The sequence below is a fragment of the Eurosta solidaginis genome, chromosome 3 (genome assembly GCF_040869045.1).
Source record: "Eurosta solidaginis isolate ZX-2024a chromosome 3, ASM4086904v1, whole genome shotgun sequence".
NCBI classification, from domain to species: Eukaryota; Metazoa; Arthropoda; class Insecta; order Diptera; family Tephritidae; genus Eurosta; species Eurosta solidaginis.
In genome coordinates, this window is record NC_090321.1 from 227,500,896 (window position 1) to 227,521,707 (window position 20,812).

At 37.2% G+C, this 20,812-nt stretch overlaps 2 protein-coding genes across 12 annotated transcripts in view; both read right to left on the reverse strand.

Moving 5' to 3' along the window:
* Positions 1 to 1,380: 1,380 nt before the first annotated feature.
* LOC137245162 (retinol dehydrogenase 13-like) lies at positions 1,381 to 5,854 on the reverse strand. Of its 2 annotated transcripts, none has more exons than XM_067775380.1 (7): positions 5,663 to 5,854; positions 5,437 to 5,602; positions 5,267 to 5,364; positions 3,767 to 3,923; positions 3,526 to 3,691; positions 1,775 to 1,865; positions 1,381 to 1,699 (listed from the first exon to the last, which is right to left on the reverse strand). In XM_067775380.1, exons 1-7 carry the CDS (start codon positions 5,740 to 5,742, stop codon positions 1,480 to 1,482), a joined length of 978 nt encoding a protein of 325 aa, XP_067631481.1. In that variant the 5' UTR covers positions 5,743 to 5,854; the 3' UTR covers positions 1,381 to 1,479. The 2 variants fall into 2 exon arrangements, with proteins under 2 accessions (XP_067631481.1, XP_067631480.1); XM_067775379.1 differs by having other exon boundaries at positions 3,526 to 3,694; positions 5,663 to 5,853.
* Positions 5,855 to 9,525: 3,671 nt separating this feature from the next.
* LOC137245163 (tumor protein D54) overlaps positions 9,526 to 20,812 on the reverse strand; it is a 90,807-nt gene continuing 79,520 nt past the window's right edge. For 4 of the 10 annotated variants that reach the window (XM_067775387.1, XM_067775385.1, XM_067775381.1 and 1 more), the window contains one exon: positions 9,526 to 13,778. In XM_067775387.1, the coding sequence (XP_067631488.1) occupies positions 13,668 to 13,778 (111 nt within the window). In that variant the 3' untranslated portion in view covers positions 9,526 to 13,667. Of the gene's footprint in view, positions 13,779 to 19,015; positions 19,191 to 20,812 lie in introns of those variants that run through there. The other 6 variants (XM_067775382.1, XM_067775384.1, XM_067775386.1 and 3 more) reach the window with 3 other exon arrangements.

The window sequence follows — 20,812 nt, forward strand, 5'->3', positions numbered from 1 at the left end:
ACTAAGGTATTGCCATTCAACCCCAGTAAATTGGAGCTAGTTCATTTAAGAGGCAATAGAAGATCCTTAATTTCGAGCCTTCTCGATTGGGAGAATATGGCGGGCTTTATGACAGGGTCAAATATCAAGGAATTATACTGAAAAGGAAGCAGCACCGGAAATTCTATGTAGTTGAGAGGGCTGCGAAGGCCTGTTGTTGTTGTTGTAGCAGAGCTTCGCCCCATCCAATAGGTGCGACCGATCACAAATTGGCATCAATGTCCTCTAACGGGAGTCCAAGGAAACTTGCAGTTTCAACAGGGGTGGACCATAATGAAAGGGGTGTTAGCGTTGGTTCCACATTACAATTAAAGAGACGGTTGGTGACATGTAGGGACGCATTGCAAGCGGGGCATACATTTTGTATATCGGGGTTGATTCTGGAGATGTAAGAGTTTAACCTGTTACATTATCCAGATCGAAGTTGAGCTAGAGTGACTCGCGTTTTCCTGGGGAGTATGCGTTCCTCTTCCGCTAGTTTTGGGTACTGTTCTTTGAGTACTGGATTCACCGGGCAATTCGCGGCATGAAGGTCCGACGCCTGTTTGTGGAGTTCGCTGAGGACCTGCTTGTGTTTTTTGGCTTCATACGGCTGAGTGCTGCGAAGGCCTCGGTTGTCTTTGTATTTCTGTGGGGCGGTCATCGGCAAATGTGGATCATCTCGCCAAGGGTTGTACACTAGCTTTACGAGAGGGTAGTTAAGTCGATGCTACTCTATGGGGTACTGGTCTTGATTAATAGAAGTGGCAGTTAAGGCTTTGAGTTCTAGTGCTTAGCGATCGAAGAAGTTACAATCATCTGAGTTTCGGAGTATAGTAACATCCCGGGTATCTCTCACGTGGCTCGATAGGGCGCTATGGCTTGTGATATTCCCTTGTACAGATGGTGCTCGAGCAAAGGAAACGCTTTGGATGCACGGAAGTGGATGCATCCGGTCAAGTACATGCGATACATTTCAATATATATAGATATTTCTGATGAGGACGGTGATCAGATGGAATCATCGGGTCAGACGTTAGGAGGATTTAGCCAGCGTATCTCTACGTCAGTCATATTCGGAACTACTTCGTCACTATGTAGCTATTCTATAAGTTTTCAACGGCTTCCACGTAGTCCAATTGAGCTTCTTTTCCTACCGGAGCTGCTAAGGGTTACTACCCTCTGGCAGTGTGTAATAGCTTTAATGTTAAGCTTGTAAGTAGGCATAGACATGCTTCAGTGCGGAATGTATTATTGTTGACACCTACTGGGTGCGGCAGGGGAAGGACGAGACTAATGAGAAGTGAAGAAGGTCATTATTCCATTTCAATACAACAAAGTAAATTATGTTATACAACAACATTCTGCTTAAGATAAAAGAAAAAAATTTTTCCAGATTTTTATATTTTGTCATACCGATATAAATTTATTTAACAAAATATGTTTTTCAAACTTATAAACTTAATATGTATTTAACTTAGTCCACTTTTCGCTAACAGCCCACAGCCATTTTGCTAAAGAATCATCTAAAGCGGCTGGAGCTACGTCTTTCAAATTACAATCACTAAAATATTTTCCAGATACATTCGCTAATTCTGGATCTAAGGCAGCATACAGAGTAGTTTGGGCCCCATTCAGCGGTGATTTGATGAAGGGCCAAACCAACGGCTTAATAAATATGCTAAAATTGTTCACAGAAAAATAAAAGAGAAAACATACAAAAAACTTCTAAAAAAAATTAATTGAATAAGTTTACCTTGCAAAAAAACTATTAAAGAAACCCATGTGACGGATAATTTCCGTATCGACCACGCCAGGATGCAGAGCATTTGCTGTAACGCCCGTACCTGTAAGAAGTAAATAACAAAATACAAAATTTGTATATAGACGTTCATTATTGTTTCGCATTTAGTAAAGTTATTGTTGCTTAGAGATTTCAGCTATCAGAAAATCAGCTCGAACTACTGTTGTTTTCGCCTCGCGAAACCTGGCATTATCACCGACTAAATCCTCCGCGACCTTATTTACAACGTGGACGTCCCAAATGTCGACCATTTTGAACATCCACGTCAATGGTACTACGCTATCGACTGTCCTACACCCCAAAATCTTGGGTGTGACGTTTAATCAGGATCCACATTTTGGTGAGCATGCAGGCGCAATTGTACCGAAAATCCAGAGCCGTAATAAAATCATCAAATCCCTTGCTGGCAGTACTTGGGGAAAAGACAAAGAAACGCTCAGTACCACATACAAAGCAATTGGCGCGCCGATTGCATGCTACGCGTCCCCTATATGCCAAGCCTAAAAACTACTCACTGGAAGAAGCTACAGGCCTACCAAAATACTGCTCTCAGAACCGCCACGGGCTGTCTTCTTATGTCCCCAGAACACCATATAAATAATGAGGCGAGAATACTCCCCCGCAAGGGAGAGAAATGAGATGCTAACCAAACAGTTCCTGTTAAATACCCAGAAATCTGTGCATCCCAACAGCCATTGTTGTTGTTGTTGTTGTAGCGATAAGGCTGCTCCCCGAAGGCTTTGGGGAGTATTATCGATGTGATGGTCCTTTGCCGGATATAGATCCAGTACGCTCCGGTACCATAGCACCATTAAGGCGCTAACCCGACCATCTCGGGAACGATTTATGTGGCCACATTAAACCTTCAGGCCATTCCCTCCCTGCGCACTCTCAAGTTCCATGAGGAGCTTGGGGTCGCCAGAGCCTCGTCTGTTAGTGAAACACGATTCGCCGCGGATAGGTGAGGTTGACAATTGGGTTTGAAGAAGCTATATATTGCGCTGGCAACCTGTAGGGTTGCTCTACACAGCCCCTTGAATCTGGTATTTTAGTCGCCTCTTACGACAGGCATACCTACCGCGGGTATATTCTGATCCCCTAACTGGGGACCCAACAGACATCTGATTGATGAGCCAACACCGCCTAGGGGCTTGAGGAGTCTTCTCCGTAAGCATTATGAGGAAGTACGGCACCTGAGAATTCAGCCCTATGAAACCAAAAAACACAAGCAGGTCCTCAGCGAACTCCACAAACAGGCGTCGGACCTTTATGCCAGAAATTGCCCGGTGAATCCAGTACTCAAAGAGCAGTACTCAAAACTTGCGGAAGAGGAATGCATACTCCCCAGGGAAACGCGAGTCACTCCAGCTCAACTTCGTTCTGGATACTGTAACAGGCTAAACTCTCACCTATCCAGAATCAACCCCGACATACAAAATGTATGCCCCGCTTGCAATGTGTCCCCACATGACTCCAACCGTCTCTTTAATTGTAATGTGGAACCAACGCCTCTAATACCCCTTTCATTATGGTCCGCCTCTGTTGAAACAGCAAGTTTCCTTGGACTCCCGTTAGAGGATATTGATGACAATTTGTGATTGCTCGTACTTATTAGGTCGGGCGGCGCACTGCTATAACAACAACAACTGTTGTAATACTCTTACCCTTTTGAATAGTACTGGGACTCAGCCTTATTCAATTACCTTCTAAACGTCTCGCCAGCTCACGTGTAAACAGTACATTCGCCAATTTACTTTGATTATAAGCTGCTCCAGGATCGTACGAGTTATCGCTATTCAAATCGGCTATATTAATTTCACCGCGGTTATGCGCCATACTAGAAACAGTTACAATGCGACTCGGCGCTGACTTCTGGAAAAAAAGATTAAAAATTTAAATATAATTGATTTGTATATCCACCAAATCCTTGATCTTCTAAATTACCTTGAGTAAGTCCAATAATAAGTTAGTAAGTAAAAAATGGCCCATATGATTAACGCCCAACTGCATTTCGAAACCGTCTTTTGTAAGCGAACGCGGACAGCGCATCACTCCAGCATTATTGATAAGTATATCCAAACGTTCCTGTTCTTGTTTAAAACTGTTAAGGGGCGTAATTAGTTAAAAGTTCTATACAAAACAATGTAATAGAGTGCGGTTATAGTTATAGGTAGGAATACAATTACATTATCGCTACTATACTCAATTTTAATTTTACATCTTTCTGCATTCACCCTGCAGAGGGTTGAAGAAGCTAACACGTAGACAGATGCTGAATAAGGATCTGGCAGCAGTGTCTCAGAATTTCGATTTCATATTTAGAAAGTTCCAATTCATATTCAGAAGTTCCATTTAGCTTTTGAAAGGTCGAGTGCGGAAGCCATTTTGATGGGTGGCTAGGTGAGGATTCGCCGTTGTTGTTGTTGTTGTTGTTGTAGCGATAAGGTTGCTCCTCGAAGGCTTTGGGGAGTGTTATCGATGTGATGGCCCTTTGCCGGATACAAATCCGGTACGCTCCGGTACCATAGCACCATTAAGGCGCTAACCCTACCATCTCGGGAACGATTTATGTGGCCACATTAAACCTTCAGGCCATTCCCTCCCTCCCTACCCCCAAGTTCCATGAGGAGCTTGGGGTCGCCAAAGCCTCGTCTGTTAGTGAAACTGGATTCGCCGCGGATAGGTGAGGTTGACAATTGGGTTTGGAGAAGCTATATATTGCGCTGGCAACCTAAAAGGTTGCGCTACACAACCCCTTGAATCTGGTATTTTAGTCGCCTCTTACGATATGCATACCTACCGCGGGTATATTCTAATGAGGCAGCAGGACGGTTGCAAATGTCTTTGCTACTGGCGAAAGGAGTGATATCGGTCGATATGACTCTTCTTTGTTAGTTGGATTACCAGGCTTTAGTAGTGGAATTGTCCTTGCCATTTTCCATTGTTCGGGAATGACAAAGGACTTCAACGACAGGTTGAAAACTTGCGTTGGTAGTATATTCCCTCAGCCAAGGTTTTTTAGCATTGGTATGGCTATTCCGTCTGGGCCTATTTATTTAGAGGGCTTAGTCTTTCAGATTGGTGCTTCAACCTCTGTGAGGGTGATGGTAATGTGTGACACATAATGGGTGACACAGTGTTTGTGTTTATGTGCCGGTCTGTTTGCACGACGTCTGGTCCTGTCTACTGAAGGATGCATTATAAATTATCGGCAAAAAGGCGCTCACAAATTTCTTCGAATCCATTGGTTTTATCGCCGAAAGCGAATAAAAACCCAAGCGTTCGTTGGCTAGGTCATGTTAAGCGGATGGACGAAGACGCTCCGGCCAAGAAAGTACTTCAGCCGACACTGCAGTTTGGAAGCAGTTTGAACTCCCTTGGGGGTCTAGATTGGGGTCAGTTATCGTGACTTGTTGTACTACTTGTGACGTGTTGACTACGTACCTGTGAACAAATTTCCGTATAGACTCCATGGAAGCTAAATCACATTTACGGCAGTAGACATGTTTGTTATACGATGCTAGAACGATTTCTTCACGTGCCTAAACAAATGAAAACATATAAGCAATAAAGGAGATATACAATTCATTAAACATTGAAGGGAAGCTAGTTACCTCTTCGCATTTCTTCATATCCCGACAGGCCATATAAACAGTGGCTCCCCGCTTAGCTAACTCTCGAGCAGTCTCTTTGCCGATGCCCGTATTAGCGCCCGTTACAATCACTACTTTATTTTCAGCTTTTATTGGACTTTTGAATCTTTCACCTTGCATCAAGTCCCTCAAAAATGCGACAATAGCTTAGTTATAAATCATTTTAAACGAATAATGATGGGCTTACTTTATGAAAAATGCTACACCAACTGTCGTGCCGGTTAAGCTGCACCAAAATACGACACGATTCTTTAGAAACGAAAACATTCTAACTCAGCTTTTTAGTATATTTAACACTTTATTTTGCTAGACACCAAAACAAAAACAAGAAAATGAGTTATTACACAAGGAATTTCATCGCCGGCTGTGGGCTGTCATATCACATCAGCTGACCAGAGATGAAACTTGACTTTCCCAACAAAAGTGGTGAAATGAAAAAATCCACCTTTATAACGTACATGGTGACTCATTTAGCACTGAAGTATTAAATGAAATAATCAATTCAAAGCAATGGACGTATGCAGCGAACAGCGAAGTTTTACTGATGCGTTGCAAACATGTTTCCGCCAGTTGAATGATAAAAGTTTTGTTTTAAAGCAGAACGCATACGATTTTGATGCAGCATCGTTCGCTAACAAAAAAGTAGATTGCATGTGTTTGTATGGGGAGCGACATAAATACGCATGCAATATACTTGGCTGTCAACGCACCATGCTGCATATAAAATCTGGAGTGTGCGGACCTTTATAACGGCGACTTGAGCCGACCGTCAAATAAAATAATATTTTGTAAATTTTAGGGAAAAATAATCATTTAATTGAGTTATAATTATGGGGAAAAATTATATTTATAACCAAGGCGAATTCATACCATACCAATTTGCCGTGCTGATGAATGTCAAGTCAAAGGAAAGTTTTTATTGATTTCGATTAACTGACATATTAAAGTACAAGGTGATGCATGGAAAATAATCAAGAGAAAACAAGCAGCTGTTTGGATAACAACACCTGGTACTGAATTCGCCTTGTTTTAAAGTGTTAGTCAAGGGGAATCCATACCAGGTGGTGGCAAAGCGAATTCAACCAATAAGTCGTGTAGAATAATGTAAAATCAAAAGAAAATTTTAATTGATTTCGACTAACTGACATGTTGTATTTATAACTAACACCAAGGCGAATTCAGTACCAGGTGTTGTTATCCCAACAGCTGATTGCTTCTTCTTGATTATTTTCCATACAACACCTTGTACTCCAATATGCCAGTTAATCGAAATCAATGAAAATTTTCTTTTGACTTGACATTAATCTGGGCGGCGAATTGGTTGCATTCGCTTTGCCACCACCTGGTATGGATTCGCCTTGCTTTAAAATGTCAAAGAGATACCCAAGGCGAATTCAGTAGAGGTGGTGTTATCCCAACAGCTGATTGCTTCTTCTTGATAATTGTCCGTACAAAGCCTTGTACAACAATATGTCTGTTAATCGAAATCAATGAAAATTTTCTTTTGACTTGACATTCTTCTGGACGGCGAATTGGTTGAATTCGCTTTGCCACCACCTGGTATGTATTCGCCTTGGTAGGGGTGGTGTTATCCCAAAGGCGAATTCAGTAGAGGTGGTGTTATCCCAACAGCTGATTGCTTCTTCTTGATAATTTTCCATACAAAGCCTTGTACAACAATATATCAGTTAATCGAAATCAATGAAAATTTTCTTTTGACTTAACATTCTTCTGCACGGCGAATTGGTTGAATTCGCTTTGCCACCACCTAGTATGGATTCGCCTTGGTGTTATCCCAACAGCTGATTGCTTCTTCTTGATAATTTTCCACACAAAGCTTTGTACAACAACATGTCAGTTAATCGAAATCAATGAAAATTTTCTTTTGACTTGACATTCTTCTGCACGGTGAATTGGTTGAATTCGCTTTGCCACCACCTGGTATGGATTCGCCTTGGAGCTACCAGGCAGCTGCGTAAAAAAAAATAAAACAATTGGTGCGATTTATCTGTGAGGAGATTTAGGCCGAACTTCTCCACCAATTTTCGTTGTGCTCCTTTTAATTTTCCCTACAAATTGGCAGGACAGGATCTACATGTTTTGTGCAAACTTCGAACGGCACCTGCAAGACAGATAAGTTTTCACTGAGGTAATCCTATACGACAGCATGACACTGCTTATACACGTCCAAAAATATAGAGAGGTGTCAATCAAGGCGAATCCATACCAGGTGGTGGCAAAGCGAATTCAATCAATTCGCCGTGCAGAAGAATGTCAAGTCATAAGAAAATTTTCATAGATTTCGATTAACTGACATTTTGTTGTACACGGCTTTGTATGGAAAATTATCAAGAAGAAGCAATCAGCTGATGGCATAACACCACCTGTACTGAATTCGCCTTGGGTGTCAATCGACGCGTGTTGACATCAGTATTAATAATCCGAAGGCGGATAATAAAATTGTAAGTCGTTCAAAAGATATTAGCAAAAAACCGAAAAATGACCCACGGGTCCCTCCGAAACCGGGGGTGGGATCCATAGTATTTTTGCGCAGAACACCTTTATGCATTGGCTGCCTTCGGCCGCGCTTATAAAAAATTACCCTGGGTGGGTCCAACACCGGTTTGGAGACCAAAACTATATCCGCGCAAAACACTTATGTTCCCAATTTTTTTGTGGGTACGACATTACAACAACCACATGAAAATCTCTAACTTCAACTGCAAATATCTATAGACAGAGATAAAATGCTTCTTCTCCGCCTTCGGAATATTGTTGTCGAGGTCAATACGCGTCTTTTGACACCTCTCTCGATATTTTTGGATGGGTATTAACAGTGTCATGCTGTCGTATAGAATTACCTTCACTGAGAAATTTTTCATGGCAGAAATTCAGTCGGAGCGTTTGCCGAATCAATTCCGAGATGAGACCCCGATTTGAAAAAACTTTGCTCTGAGCACAAAACGTGCTCGATCGTTTTCCCCTCCAACTCGCATTCCTACATCTGCCAGCACTGACGGGGCCTTATTTAAAATCATGTGACGCCAGAGGCAGTGCTCAGTCAGAATACTTGTCATGAGCCTACAGTCCCCTCTTTTCAATAAGAGTAACTTTGTTGGTCGACGGTGCACATGACACGCGACACTTTGCAGTCCTGCGCTTGGTTCCACGCCTTAGTTGATTGACTCAGTATTGATGTAAACTTTTCCCTCTCCCGATTCTTTCCAGAGATTGCTTACACTCTAACATACTCTTAGATGTTCTGCTATGGGAGAATATTGCCTTAATGGCTGCTTGTTTGTCAATGTAAATACTGTCTGAACACTACAGTGATCTGGCATCTTTTATGATTTGGTTATTTTCGGATCAGGCCAGTATACTGTAGACCCTACCCTTCCATTACTTTGGAATTGAATAACTAGCAGATTTTCTGACGAACTATTAGATTATGGAAAATGGGAATTGTGCTATTCACGGGGATCATGACATCTTTGAAATCCAGCCATTTATTTGTATATACAATCATATAGCAATTTGTGCTCGATACTTTAGTAGTATACAGGGTCCAACAATGAAGACTCGGTAGCCGTGTTCCGCTGCCAGGCGTCATTGACAGTACTTTGGGTAACGTTATACACAACATGAAAGCCTTAATACCCGGAAATGGAGTCGAAAACCGCAATCAAGCTCTCCTAACGAAAGTCCGAAGAAACAGTCCATATCTATCAATAAATTTTCGACCTTTGCAAAATTATTGCTGCAAAAATTTGTTCCGCCAAACGTTTCAAAACCCCAAATCCGGATGTATGCACTAGGGATGGCGATATCCGGGATTTTTTTCCGCTCGGATTTTTTCGGATCTGAAAATTCAATTCCGGGATCGGAAATCAAAATGGGTCTCGTAGAACCCTACACCCGGTCATCATTGAAAACAAAATTTTCCCTATCTTAAAAAACAACACATTTCATCTAGGGGTATTTATGTTGAAATACATACATAGATCGGTATCAAAGTGATAACCGCCAGTCGTCAAAATAAAACATGAACAATTTTGTGATTGGTTTGACATTCATTTATTTTCTGGATTATTTTATTTATTTATTTTTCATTATTTTTATTTAGCAAAAATACGCTTAACAATATTATTGTATGTTCAGAATGGAATATTTTGGTGCTTTTCATTTAATTTTAATTTTCTTTAACATGCAAATTTTAAAAATGCTGCACAAAATTCTGCTTATATTACATACCTTTTAAGGACTATTCACATACATATATCAATTTGCAAAATTTTTTAAATTTATAAAAACAGATTCCGAGCAGTTTTAGCAATTGTGATTGTATGCGTTAAGGTAAAATTGAACGCCATTGCATTACGCGTGTTAAATTCTAAAAGAAAGTAATTGAAAAAAAATAAAGTAAACAACTTTAAAATAATGTAAACATGTGTGAAAAGTTTTGAAACAAAAAAGCCATGAGAACTAAAGGGTCCTACTTCGTCCCTTGATTCGCAAAACAAAAATTGCTGAAATTTGGACTTTTTGTAGTTTGTATTTCTACTTGCGACTTTAAAATTCTATTTTTTAACTTTCGAAAATTTAAATTCGATCTGCGATTAGTTTAAGAATGTAGTATAAAATGCTTATATAATTTTTGAGTGCAAAATAAAAATTAGAATTTGAGCAACTTTCGAAGCGTGTTACAGAAGAGTACCGGATGTTGCCCGATTCGAAGTTTTTGTTTTAAATTTTTTATTTTTATATCAGGGCAATTTTCTCTATATGGTATCCGTAGAAAGTGTAGAATATTTTTCACCATTTCAAGGCTAGATTTAACACACACAGAGAACGCACCATTTAAACAAGCACCTTTTCGGTTTAAAAATGTAATTAGCAGCGAAGATGAAATATAAAATACATACATATCTTCTGCAAAGAAACATTTTTCGAAACTCCCGCGTACATTGTGAATTCATACAAGTGGCGAATGTTTGAAAAAACCATTCACAATAGTAAACAGCCGGGATCACCCGTTAAATCGCTGTTCGATTACATAATCTAGTTGCTCAATTTTGTTTTTCAAGCATTTTTGTAGACGTGTCAGTCGTCATTGCATTATTTACAAATATTAAAATGTTTCCATAATTGGCTGCTCATATTTTTTCTATTAACTAGATTATAAAAATGAAAATGAATATGTAGTTTGATTTTCCGTAGACACATTTAAAAGGAAAGTTGGTTTGAAACACATATAGAAGTTAAGATAAGATTAATTTATCTGATCTGATGCTGTTTGATTACTTCAAATAATACTTTATGAAATAATTTTGAAAAAATACTTGAATAGTTTTTGGGAATAACAGTAGTTTACATTTTTTGTGAAGAAAATATTTTCATAAAATTGTATAAAAGGAGAAATGAATTTATGTTAAAGTTGAGTTTTTCAAATATTTGTTATATTGAAATGTGATTTGTTTAAATAAATTAAAAAGTAAATTACAGTTTTCTTATTGGCGCCCAACGTGGGGCAAAATTTATAAAAACGATATTATATCCTTATAACATGATTAATGTTTAATAGTTTTGTGTGCAAAGAATCCTCATAAAGGGATAAAAACGTGCATAATTGTGTGTACAAGTAATTGGAATAAAACGGTCCTAGTAAAAGGACAAAGAAAATATAAAATAATTTTTGTAAAAGAAAATACTAATAAAGAACAAAACAAAAAGCCTAATATAAGATTCGGGTTTGAAAAATATTGTGTGAAAAAATCAATATAAAAAAAGAACACGATTCCCGATAAAAGGATTAAAGATCCTTGGTTATGAATTCACAATGCCCGCGTACAACAATTCTTGTTTTTTTTTTTTTAATTTCAGTTTATAACAAATTTGTCAAAATTATAAATTTACTATTCATATAGTACATGTAAATGAGGATAAGTATAGAAAATTTAGAAGCCGTAGAAAATGTTTCACAAATGTATTTTGTTGTTGCGTGTACAAAACTTTTGACAGTAAAATGGAAAAATTTCTACGTTTTCCATGGATTCTAGATGGAGAGAATACCCTTATTATAAAAGAACAAATCCTCACAAATACTTAACCCAAACGAGATAGAAATCGTCAATTTCCGCTTTTACATGGCTCTGTATACATACATATGTATTAGGATGGGTCAAATTTATTGTTGAAAAGGCACATCCAGTTTCTGAATCTATGGGTCCTACTGAGTAATATTGTCCGTGGGACCATAGGTCTGAAATGAATTTCGAGCCTCCCTAATTTTGTGAGAAAATTTTATATCCCAATCCGAATAGCAGATCTCACATGAAAATAAATGTCGAATTCGGATTCGGATTGGAATATAAAATTTTCTAACAAAATTGGGGAGGCTCGAAATTCATTTCAGACCTATGGTCCCACAGACAATATTACTCAGTAGGACCCATAGATTCAGAAACTGGATGTTCACCTGATGTTTTTTCTCCCCATTTTCCCCATACAATTTGACCCGCCCTAATATGTATATTTAAAACTAAGTTAATAAAAAAATTTTAGAAATAATTTCGAAACGTTAAGCTATCTTTGTATATGAGGTTTACATTAGTTTTCGCATTTTACAAAGAAAAACGTTTTGTAGCAAAATTCAATAAAATATTCCGCTCAAATTATTTTTTAGTTTTTTTTTTCAATTTATTTATCTTGAATACTGCTGCAGCAGTTGCTTAGGATAGTTCACATAGAATACAAACAAATGCTTGTTAATTTAATTTTATTTTTATTTTTTTTTTAACACAAGACAAGAGTGTGGCTCAGTCGCTCGATCATGTATTACAAATATATGTATGCATATTAGGGTGGGTCAAATTTATTGTTGAAAAGGCACATCCAGTTTCTGAATCTATGGGTCATACTGAGTAATATTTTCAATGGGACCATAGGTCTGAAATGAATTTCGAGCCACCCTAATTTTGTAAACATATTCTATATCCCAATCCGAGCCCGAATTTGACATTTATTTTCATATATTTTATTGGTGAGAGCCGCTATTCGGATTGGGATATAAAATTTTCTAACAAAATTAGGGAGGCTCGAAATTCATTTCAGACCTATGGTCCCATGGACAATATTAGTCAGTATGACCCATAGAAACTGGATGTGGACCTGAAGTTTTTTCCCATTTTTCCCCATACAATTTGAACCGCCCTAATGTATATGTACCATAGATGGGCAGTTTCCATTAGGCATCACGATTCGATTTTCTGATAATTTTGTTGTTTTTGTTGTATTAACGACAAAGACATTCCCCGAAGGTTTTGTGTAGTGTTATCGATTTGGATGGAACTTGCCCGTATATAGATCCGTTACGTTCCGGTAACAAAGCTCTATTAAGGTACTAGCCCGACCAACGCGGGCACGAGAAAAAAAATTTGTTTTTTTATGCTCTGTTGCGGTGTAATTTTTGGTTGCACTTTAATGAAATGAATCGATAAGGCGACCACTGTAAAAAACATACATTACCATGTAAAACCTTTTTTTTGAATTTGAATGGAATTGCATACATCATCTCTTTTCATCAATGAGTTGATCTAAGATCAATTTAAACTCGGATGTGCAAGGTGTGCCAAAATGAAAACTACGCATCTGAGGCATTTACATTAGACTGTATGAAATAGTAGAAATGCGCCGTATAATTGTCCATGAAAAATTTGACGTCGTATGTACGTGATATATAATGCAATACTAAGATTAAATATAATATGATTGCCTCGAGACCATTTTAATTTCAAATTGAATTTAATGGTTTTCATTTCTTTTCTTTTCTTTTTTGTTTATCTCCATTTTTCTTTATTGCGAACGAATATAAAAAAAAATTTTGGACGAATTGACACTTCAAAAAAGTAAACACGGTCCTTAAGGCGACTAAAAACTCTTTTCGAAACTCTCTTGGAAATATATTTTAAAACATGGCGTGTTAGGAATACTGCGAATGTTATTTTTTTCGAACACGCTGTATTGCATAAAACAGTATTACATTGAAATTGTTTACTCTACAAGGAAAATAAATCAATATAATTTTATGTATTTAAGTTAAGCGCATGCGACATTATACGATTTTTTTTTTATGTTTTTCAATTTAAAAACTAAATAAAAGAAGTTAAGAATTACAAGGTTGTTTTATTTTACATTTATTTGTTATTTGAATCTGCTGGCGAATTTAGGCCAGATGTTGAATCGTTTTCATTTAAGGCATCAGGGAAACTGTTAATCGAACCCGAACGAGAAGTGGACACTCGTGTCTGTGAACATATGAACGACAGCACCAAGCATACACACACAAACACAAATATTGATTCAATTTATGTTAAAATGTTACATGAAACGAGATAAAGAGAGAGAGGGAACAATTGGTTAGTCATTTAAATGAACAATTTTCATGTGCACTATACATACATATGAGGCATGCAAATTGTTTTATTATATTTTTGAGGATAATAACATTATATTAAAACTACGGCATACATTACGCAGTTTCCTTATAAAATTGTTTAGAACAAAGATTAAATTATTTTCTATGGTTCACACAGCAAAGAAATTTATTTATTGCACTTTGGTGTGAATAGAATTTACTATTTTGTAAAACCCCGTTATGTACATGTAGCTTAAGTTAAGCGCCAAATACACGACACGAACATTTCCGCGAACATTCCCGTTATGTCATGTTTCTGCGACCTTTTCTGTCGTGTATGGTGGTGTTTGCCAGTTCGCGCAAATGTTCGCCAAAAATCAAAATATTTTAATTTTTGACGAACATTTGCGCGAACTGTTCGTGCGTGTATGGCGAAATAGCTCATAATCGTAGTAATTTCTGAACGGAACAGACGTGCGCGGAAAAGTAAAATGGACAATAAAAAATTTCTGAGTGAATTTATTGAAATGTATAAATCTTTGCCATCATTGTGGCAAGTAAAAAGCAAAGATTATTGTAATAGAATTAAAAAGAATAATGATTATGCGACTTTAATCGAAAAATTAAAAGAAGTAGATCCTGATGCCACAAAGGATACAGTTATAAAAAAAATAAGTAGTTTGCGGGCGCAATACCGGCGTGAATCAAAAAAAAAGAGAGATAGTTTGAAGTCTGGCGCTGGTGCTGAGGATGAATATGTTCCTACTCTTTGGTGCTATGATATGAATTCCAATTCTTTAATAAGCTCACTTTGCCCAAGAACTGCTCGTTTTTTAAACCATTCTTTGCACCAAATTCTTTTTTGCGATCTTCTCTCTTTATTTTACGCTTAATTGCCACAGCGAGCAATATTGCTGCAGCACAATTGTTGTCCGTATTCATCGCTGTCTGAAAGAGAACTAATGTTCGGCCGAAAGTTCGTATGGTGTATGGCCAAGGCTGCGAACAAGATTGCGGAATGTTCGCGGAAATGTTCGTGTCATGTATTTGGCGCTTTACTTGAAGTTAAGCAGCCCGATTGTGAATATTGTAAAACTATCGATATGAAAATAGAGGGCAACCTTGGAAATAAAATATGATGGCCAGAACTTGCGCTAAATCCTAAACTTTCAAAGAAAGAATATAGTTGCATGAAACTATTAATTGAGAATAGCTATCTTAAGAACGACATTGAGGTCGAACGATTTCAATACCACATGAAAATTCATCTGATAACAGATGTGCCGTTCCATTGTGCTCCTCGACGTCTGTTTTATGCTGAAAGAAATAACGTGAAATCAATAGTAAATGAATTGCAGACGGAAGAAATAATAAGACCAAGCAATTCACCATACGCTTTCGCTATAGTCCTGGTACGAAAGAAAAACGGAAAGACTCGTATGTGTGTGGATTACCGACCTCTAAATAAAATAACTGTTAGGGACAACTACCCATTGCCCCTTATTGACGATAGCATCGAGTTCTTAGAAAATAAAAAAAATATTGCTCCGTACTTAACTTAAAAAGCGGTTTTCACCAAGTGGAAATGTCACCCGAATCCATCCCATACAACTGCCTTTGTTACCCCTAGTGGGCAATACGAATATTTCAAAATGCCGTTCGGTTTGAAGAATGCCCCTGCCGTATACCCACGATTTATTAATACAGTGTTCCGAGATTTAGTAGACAGCAGAGTAATAATAATATACATGGATGACATTGTTATCGCCACAGTCGATTTTGAACAGCACAGGATCCTATTGAAAACCGTTTTGGAAAGATTGTCTTTGAGAGGACTAAAACTTAACCTAGATAAAAGCAAATTTCGATACCGGGAAATTGATTATCTCGGATATGAAGTGACCCAATCGGGAATCCGGCCAAACGAAACCGTCTTGAAAATGGTTCAGTGAAGGACCATGAGCTGATAGGCGGCCTTGTATACAAATGCAAGCCTAATGGAAAGAAAATGTTGTTGATTCCGGGCGAAATGGAATCTAACACAATACGGCTGATTCACGAAAAATTAGGTCACCAGTCAGTTGATAAGACTATTGAGAAGCTAGTAACGTATTACTGGGTTCCCAATATGCGAACGAAGGTAGAAATATTTATCCGAAATTGTTTAAAGTGCCTTATGTATGAAACCCCTCCTCGCTCCAAGGAGAGGAATTTATATCCCATCCCTAAATCTCCTTTGCCGTTCGATACGCTCCATATTGGCCACTTCGGTCCGCTGCCGTCTATATACTCAAAACGGAAACATATTCTAGTTGTGGTCGACGCTTTTGCTAAGTTTGTGAAACTGTACCCAACTAATTCGACCAGCACACGAGAAGTAACTTGTGCCCTCGAAAAATATTTCAGCTATTATAGCCGACCTAGAAGGATCATTAGTGATCGTGGTACGTGCTTTACATCCCTAGAGTTTAGTGATTTTATGTCTAAGCGAAATATCGCTCACGTGAAAGTAGCCACCGCCTCTCCTCAAGCGAATGGCCAAGTGGAGCGTGTTAATAGAACCCTCAAGACGATGTTAGGTAAAATTACCGATCCGATTAACCATGCCGACTGGTGTAAGAAGTTACAAGAGGTAGAATAGGCTGTGAATAATTACGTTCATAGCACTTGTCGAGATACTCCTAGCCGACTTTTGTTTGGAGTTGAACAACGGGGTTGTATAGTCGATGAGTTTACTGAATATTTTCAAGAAAAGTTATGTCCTGATGATGATCGAAATTTAGCATCCATCCGTGCACAAACATCAGCCGCTATCAAAGCTAGACAGAATTACGACTCGAGACGACAGCTCGAGGATGGAACCAGTTGTAAGAAATATGAGGTAGGCGATTATGTGATGATAAGAAATATAGATACGACTGCCGGAGTCAATAAGAAATTTATACCTAAATACAGGGGACCGTACGCTATTCAGAAAGTGTTAGGGAATGATCGATATGTCGTCCGCGATATTGCGAACTGTCAGTTGACACAGTTATCATATGACGGGGTTGTGGAAGCTCACCGCATCCAACGGTGGCTAGAAAATTCTAATAACTTTAAGGATGGAGGTTCTGAAGTAGATCCTTTAGAAATTAATTCGTATGTAAAGAAAAAAAGTAAATATATCTATGATCGAGGCCGATCTATTGGCAGATTGGTCGAGTTGTAAACTCATTATGTACATGTAGCTTAAGTTAATTGAAGTTAAGCAACCCTATTGTAAATATTGTAAAACTATCGATATGAAAATAGATGGCAACCTTGGAAAAAAATATAATGGTCGGCACTTCCGGTAAATCTAAAGACTGGAAAAGTCGTGTTCCAACTTAATCACTAAACATCGTATAATATGATTGAAATACCTAACCAATTTATAATTTATAGAATAAGAGGCCTAGAGCCATTATTTGGCAATTTTGGAAAAATTGGTTGTATCATTGTACCATTTTTGTCATATCAGTACTCCAATACGAAATACATGACCCAGCTCCAGCTTTTCCTGTGAGTAGTCTATTAATAATTTTTGAGGATTTTTTGTAAAGTTCTTGTCCTTCGGTGTCCCATGCAGTACTCTAAAGAAGTATCCCGAAGTAGGTGGTCCTGCTCTGGCACATCGGAATGTAAATTGTACCACTTTTTTATACGTATGAGTTGTGGTGTAGTCGTATACTCTTTAAACATTTATAAAGTACTCCTTAAATCGTCCTTAAGGCTTATAACAGTAATCCACAACTTGTCCTTATTCATATAAACATAACAAAATTTTCAACTCAAAAAAATTTTTTAATTGTATGAAATTATTGCGTTTTGCTGTGAAATTGTTTTTTTCGAATGTTCTAGAATGGCTAAATTTTCTGGCTTTTACTTCATATATAGATTTTTTAAATAGGTTTTAGAAAGCGAAGTTAATGCCTATACATATTCCAAAAAAATTGGGGATGCACTTATAAATACTCCGCAAGAATCAAATCAATAAAATATCTAACCTTAAAGCAGATGAAATTGCACTTAATTGACCAAAGCCGCATATGTTTCTGTTTACATAGACTACTTCTGACCAAGATATCATAATTGTAGTTACTTTATTTATTTGAAGAGGTATCCTCTTATGGGGACAGTGGGCCGTAATGGGTTAAGTTAATAAATACTGTGACGAATATAAGCACCCCTAAGCCGACACTAAGCAGCCACTCGTATGTACGTAAACAAATCAATCATCATGTTCATCATGTACACATATACATACAAGGCAACGGAGAGATACTTACCATTAGCCGAAGTAGTACTCACATATACACACGCATATGGCTACAAACTACAAATATATATAAGCATGAAGTTCGCGAAATTACTAGACCTTAGGAGAAATGGGTAAACGAGGAAACCAAGAGTATAAAAGCAGCGCAAACTGAGGCATGGCTAATCAGTTTTGATTCAAGCACGCTATTGGTTGTGAAGTATAAGTGTTATTGTGAAGTATTCTCAAAGTAGTCTAATAAAGACCATTTTGCATTATTGAATATTGGAGTTATTTATTCAACAGTTTAGCGATTCGAACGTTAGCAGAAGGTTTGGGACAAGCGGAATTTCCCAAATTCCGTTACAATATTCTAGCTTATAAAAATGTTTTTCACAATCTGTTCCTAGTTCATTCGTAATTTAAGCACAGATTTTACAGGATGGTAATTTAAGCAAAACTAAGTAACTTATGCTGTAGTTTGAACATATAATAATAGTGGTATTCTGTGCTCTTGACAAAGTAGCAAAGTTTTATAAATACCGCATATTCAAAAGTAAACAACAATTTTGCAAGACAAATTTTCGAATTTGCTATTTTGTGTAGAAACAAGCTGCTGTTTATTTATTACATTTTTTTCCAATATAGATAAATAATAAAATTTTGAATATGTCAAAAGCACAGAAAAGTATCTAAATCTACTTAATTACATGGCAGTTTAATTCAATAAAAATATGTAAAATGTGTATAACTACAGTAATTGGGTTTTTTGTACCAGTGTTTGACTTCCTGTTAAAAGTTGAATTGAGACAATCAAAACTAATGAAAACAAAAGTTAAAAACAAAAAAATAGTAAAAACAACGTTTAATCATTTTATCATTTTATGCATTGAAAACAAGCAAACAAATATGGTATATATATTCAAATCCACAAAACTGTATAGGTTTAATATGCTGGCTTAATTTTGAGTTTATTGTTGATTTCCATAGAATTTGGGATGAGCTTATGAAGGAACTTTAGAACTGAAATTGAAAATAAACGAGATCATTTAGCATAGATTAAAAATCAAATGAAAAAATAGTATATTTATTAACTTTAAGTGCAGCATGTTTTTATCGGGTTTAAGTTCGGCGTAAATACACGAATTTCGAAACCGACAGAACTTTTTTTTTTTTTATGGAATTGACCATATTTGCCACATAAGTTTTGTTCGCTTCTCACCGATTTTTTTTTTAAGGTAACTTTGACATTCTATTTTTAGAATTGATATGCAAGTAGTTCGGTTTTAAGAAGCTCTATAATCCTTTTAGTGCCCTTTTAAGCTTTGTAGTAATTTTAGCAACTTTTTCATAGTTTGATGAAGCGAATAGCATACTGTGACGAATATTGGCATCACTAAGTGATACTCACATCACTAATCTGATACTAAAGCTGCAGTTACCCACGAACGTACGTAGAAAAAACGTGTCAGCTGACGCCACCTATCTTATGAATGTGCAATGTGAATGAAAACTCACCGACGTTCAACACACGTACGTACATACGTAGCCCGGAACGTAGAAATCAAAACAATTTTGATTTTTTCCGTAAGAACGTGTCAGCTGATCGCTCTCTCACTAGACAGAGTTGCCTAGTAAACTTTTGTGCGCCAATTTTTGACCATTTGCAGTTTTATGCAAAAACACCTAATTAAAGTTTGAAAAATTGTCCAAATAGTTCGAAATAATTATGTAAAAGTTCAGATTATAATTACGTAATCTATTTATACTTATTTTATATTAATTCCAGCCTTTTACAACATCAAAAATTAAAATAGAAAAGTTGATGTTTCCATAAGCATGCATTCAAACAGGTCAATGGCAACATTTTTTTCGTTGCCACTACGGGCATAAATTTCGCTCAAATGTGTGTACTTACGGCATTGTGTACATCAAATCAATCATCATTTACTCACATACATACAAGGCAGCGGAAAGATACTCACAAACGCATGTCATCATCAGCCGACGTTGTACTCAAATATACACACGCATATAGCTACAAACTACAAATATACATGTATATTCTTGGTATGAAGTTCACGAAATTACTAGACCTTAGGAGAAAAGGGTGAACGAGGAAACAGAGAGTATAAAAGCAGCGCAAGCTGAGGCATGACTAATCATTTTGATTTAAACACGCTATCAGTTGCAAAGTGAAGTATAATTGTACTACTCCCAAAGTATTCTAATAAAGCCATTTTGCATTACTGAATATTGGAGTTATTTATTCGACAATTTCGCGATTCGAACGTTTGCAGAAGGTGTAAAATAAGCGGAGTTTCCCTAAATTCGTTTCTATACTTTAAGGGGCTACAACTCACGTGGCTGACAAAACTCAAAAGGGCATGAGAAAAAATATAGAGCTTTTCAAGTTACATAAAAAAAATGATTTTCGGAAAGTTAAAAAAAAAACACCTAAAAAAATGTTTCCCAGATACTATCAGCATAAGCGTCAAATTAGGTGGCAGTCTTTTGCAACTCTTTTTTCAGGGACCCAGCCTTTATTATTTTTTTTATAATAAAAGTCCTTCAGAAAAAATTATTAAATGTTTTGGTCCGAGAGAAATTATTAAAGCCGGACTTTTATTTTATAAGTCTGAAAA

What these genes read in the sequence shown, in the direction of transcription:
- LOC137245162 (XM_067775379.1), bottom strand. Translation starts at nt 5,742, where the DNA reads ATGTTTTCGTTTCTAAAGAATCGTGTCGTATTTTGGTGCAGCTTAACC. An exon ending in ATACGGAAATTTGTTCACAG is followed by an intron (nt 3,924 to 5,266) that starts GTACGTAGTCAA and finishes GCCCCTTAACAG; the next exon opens with TTTTAAACAAGAACAGGAAC. An exon ending in TTTAATAGTTTTTTTGCAAG is followed by an intron (nt 1,700 to 1,774) that starts GTAAACTTATTC and finishes GAACAATTTTAG; the next exon opens with CATATTTATTAAGCCGTTGG.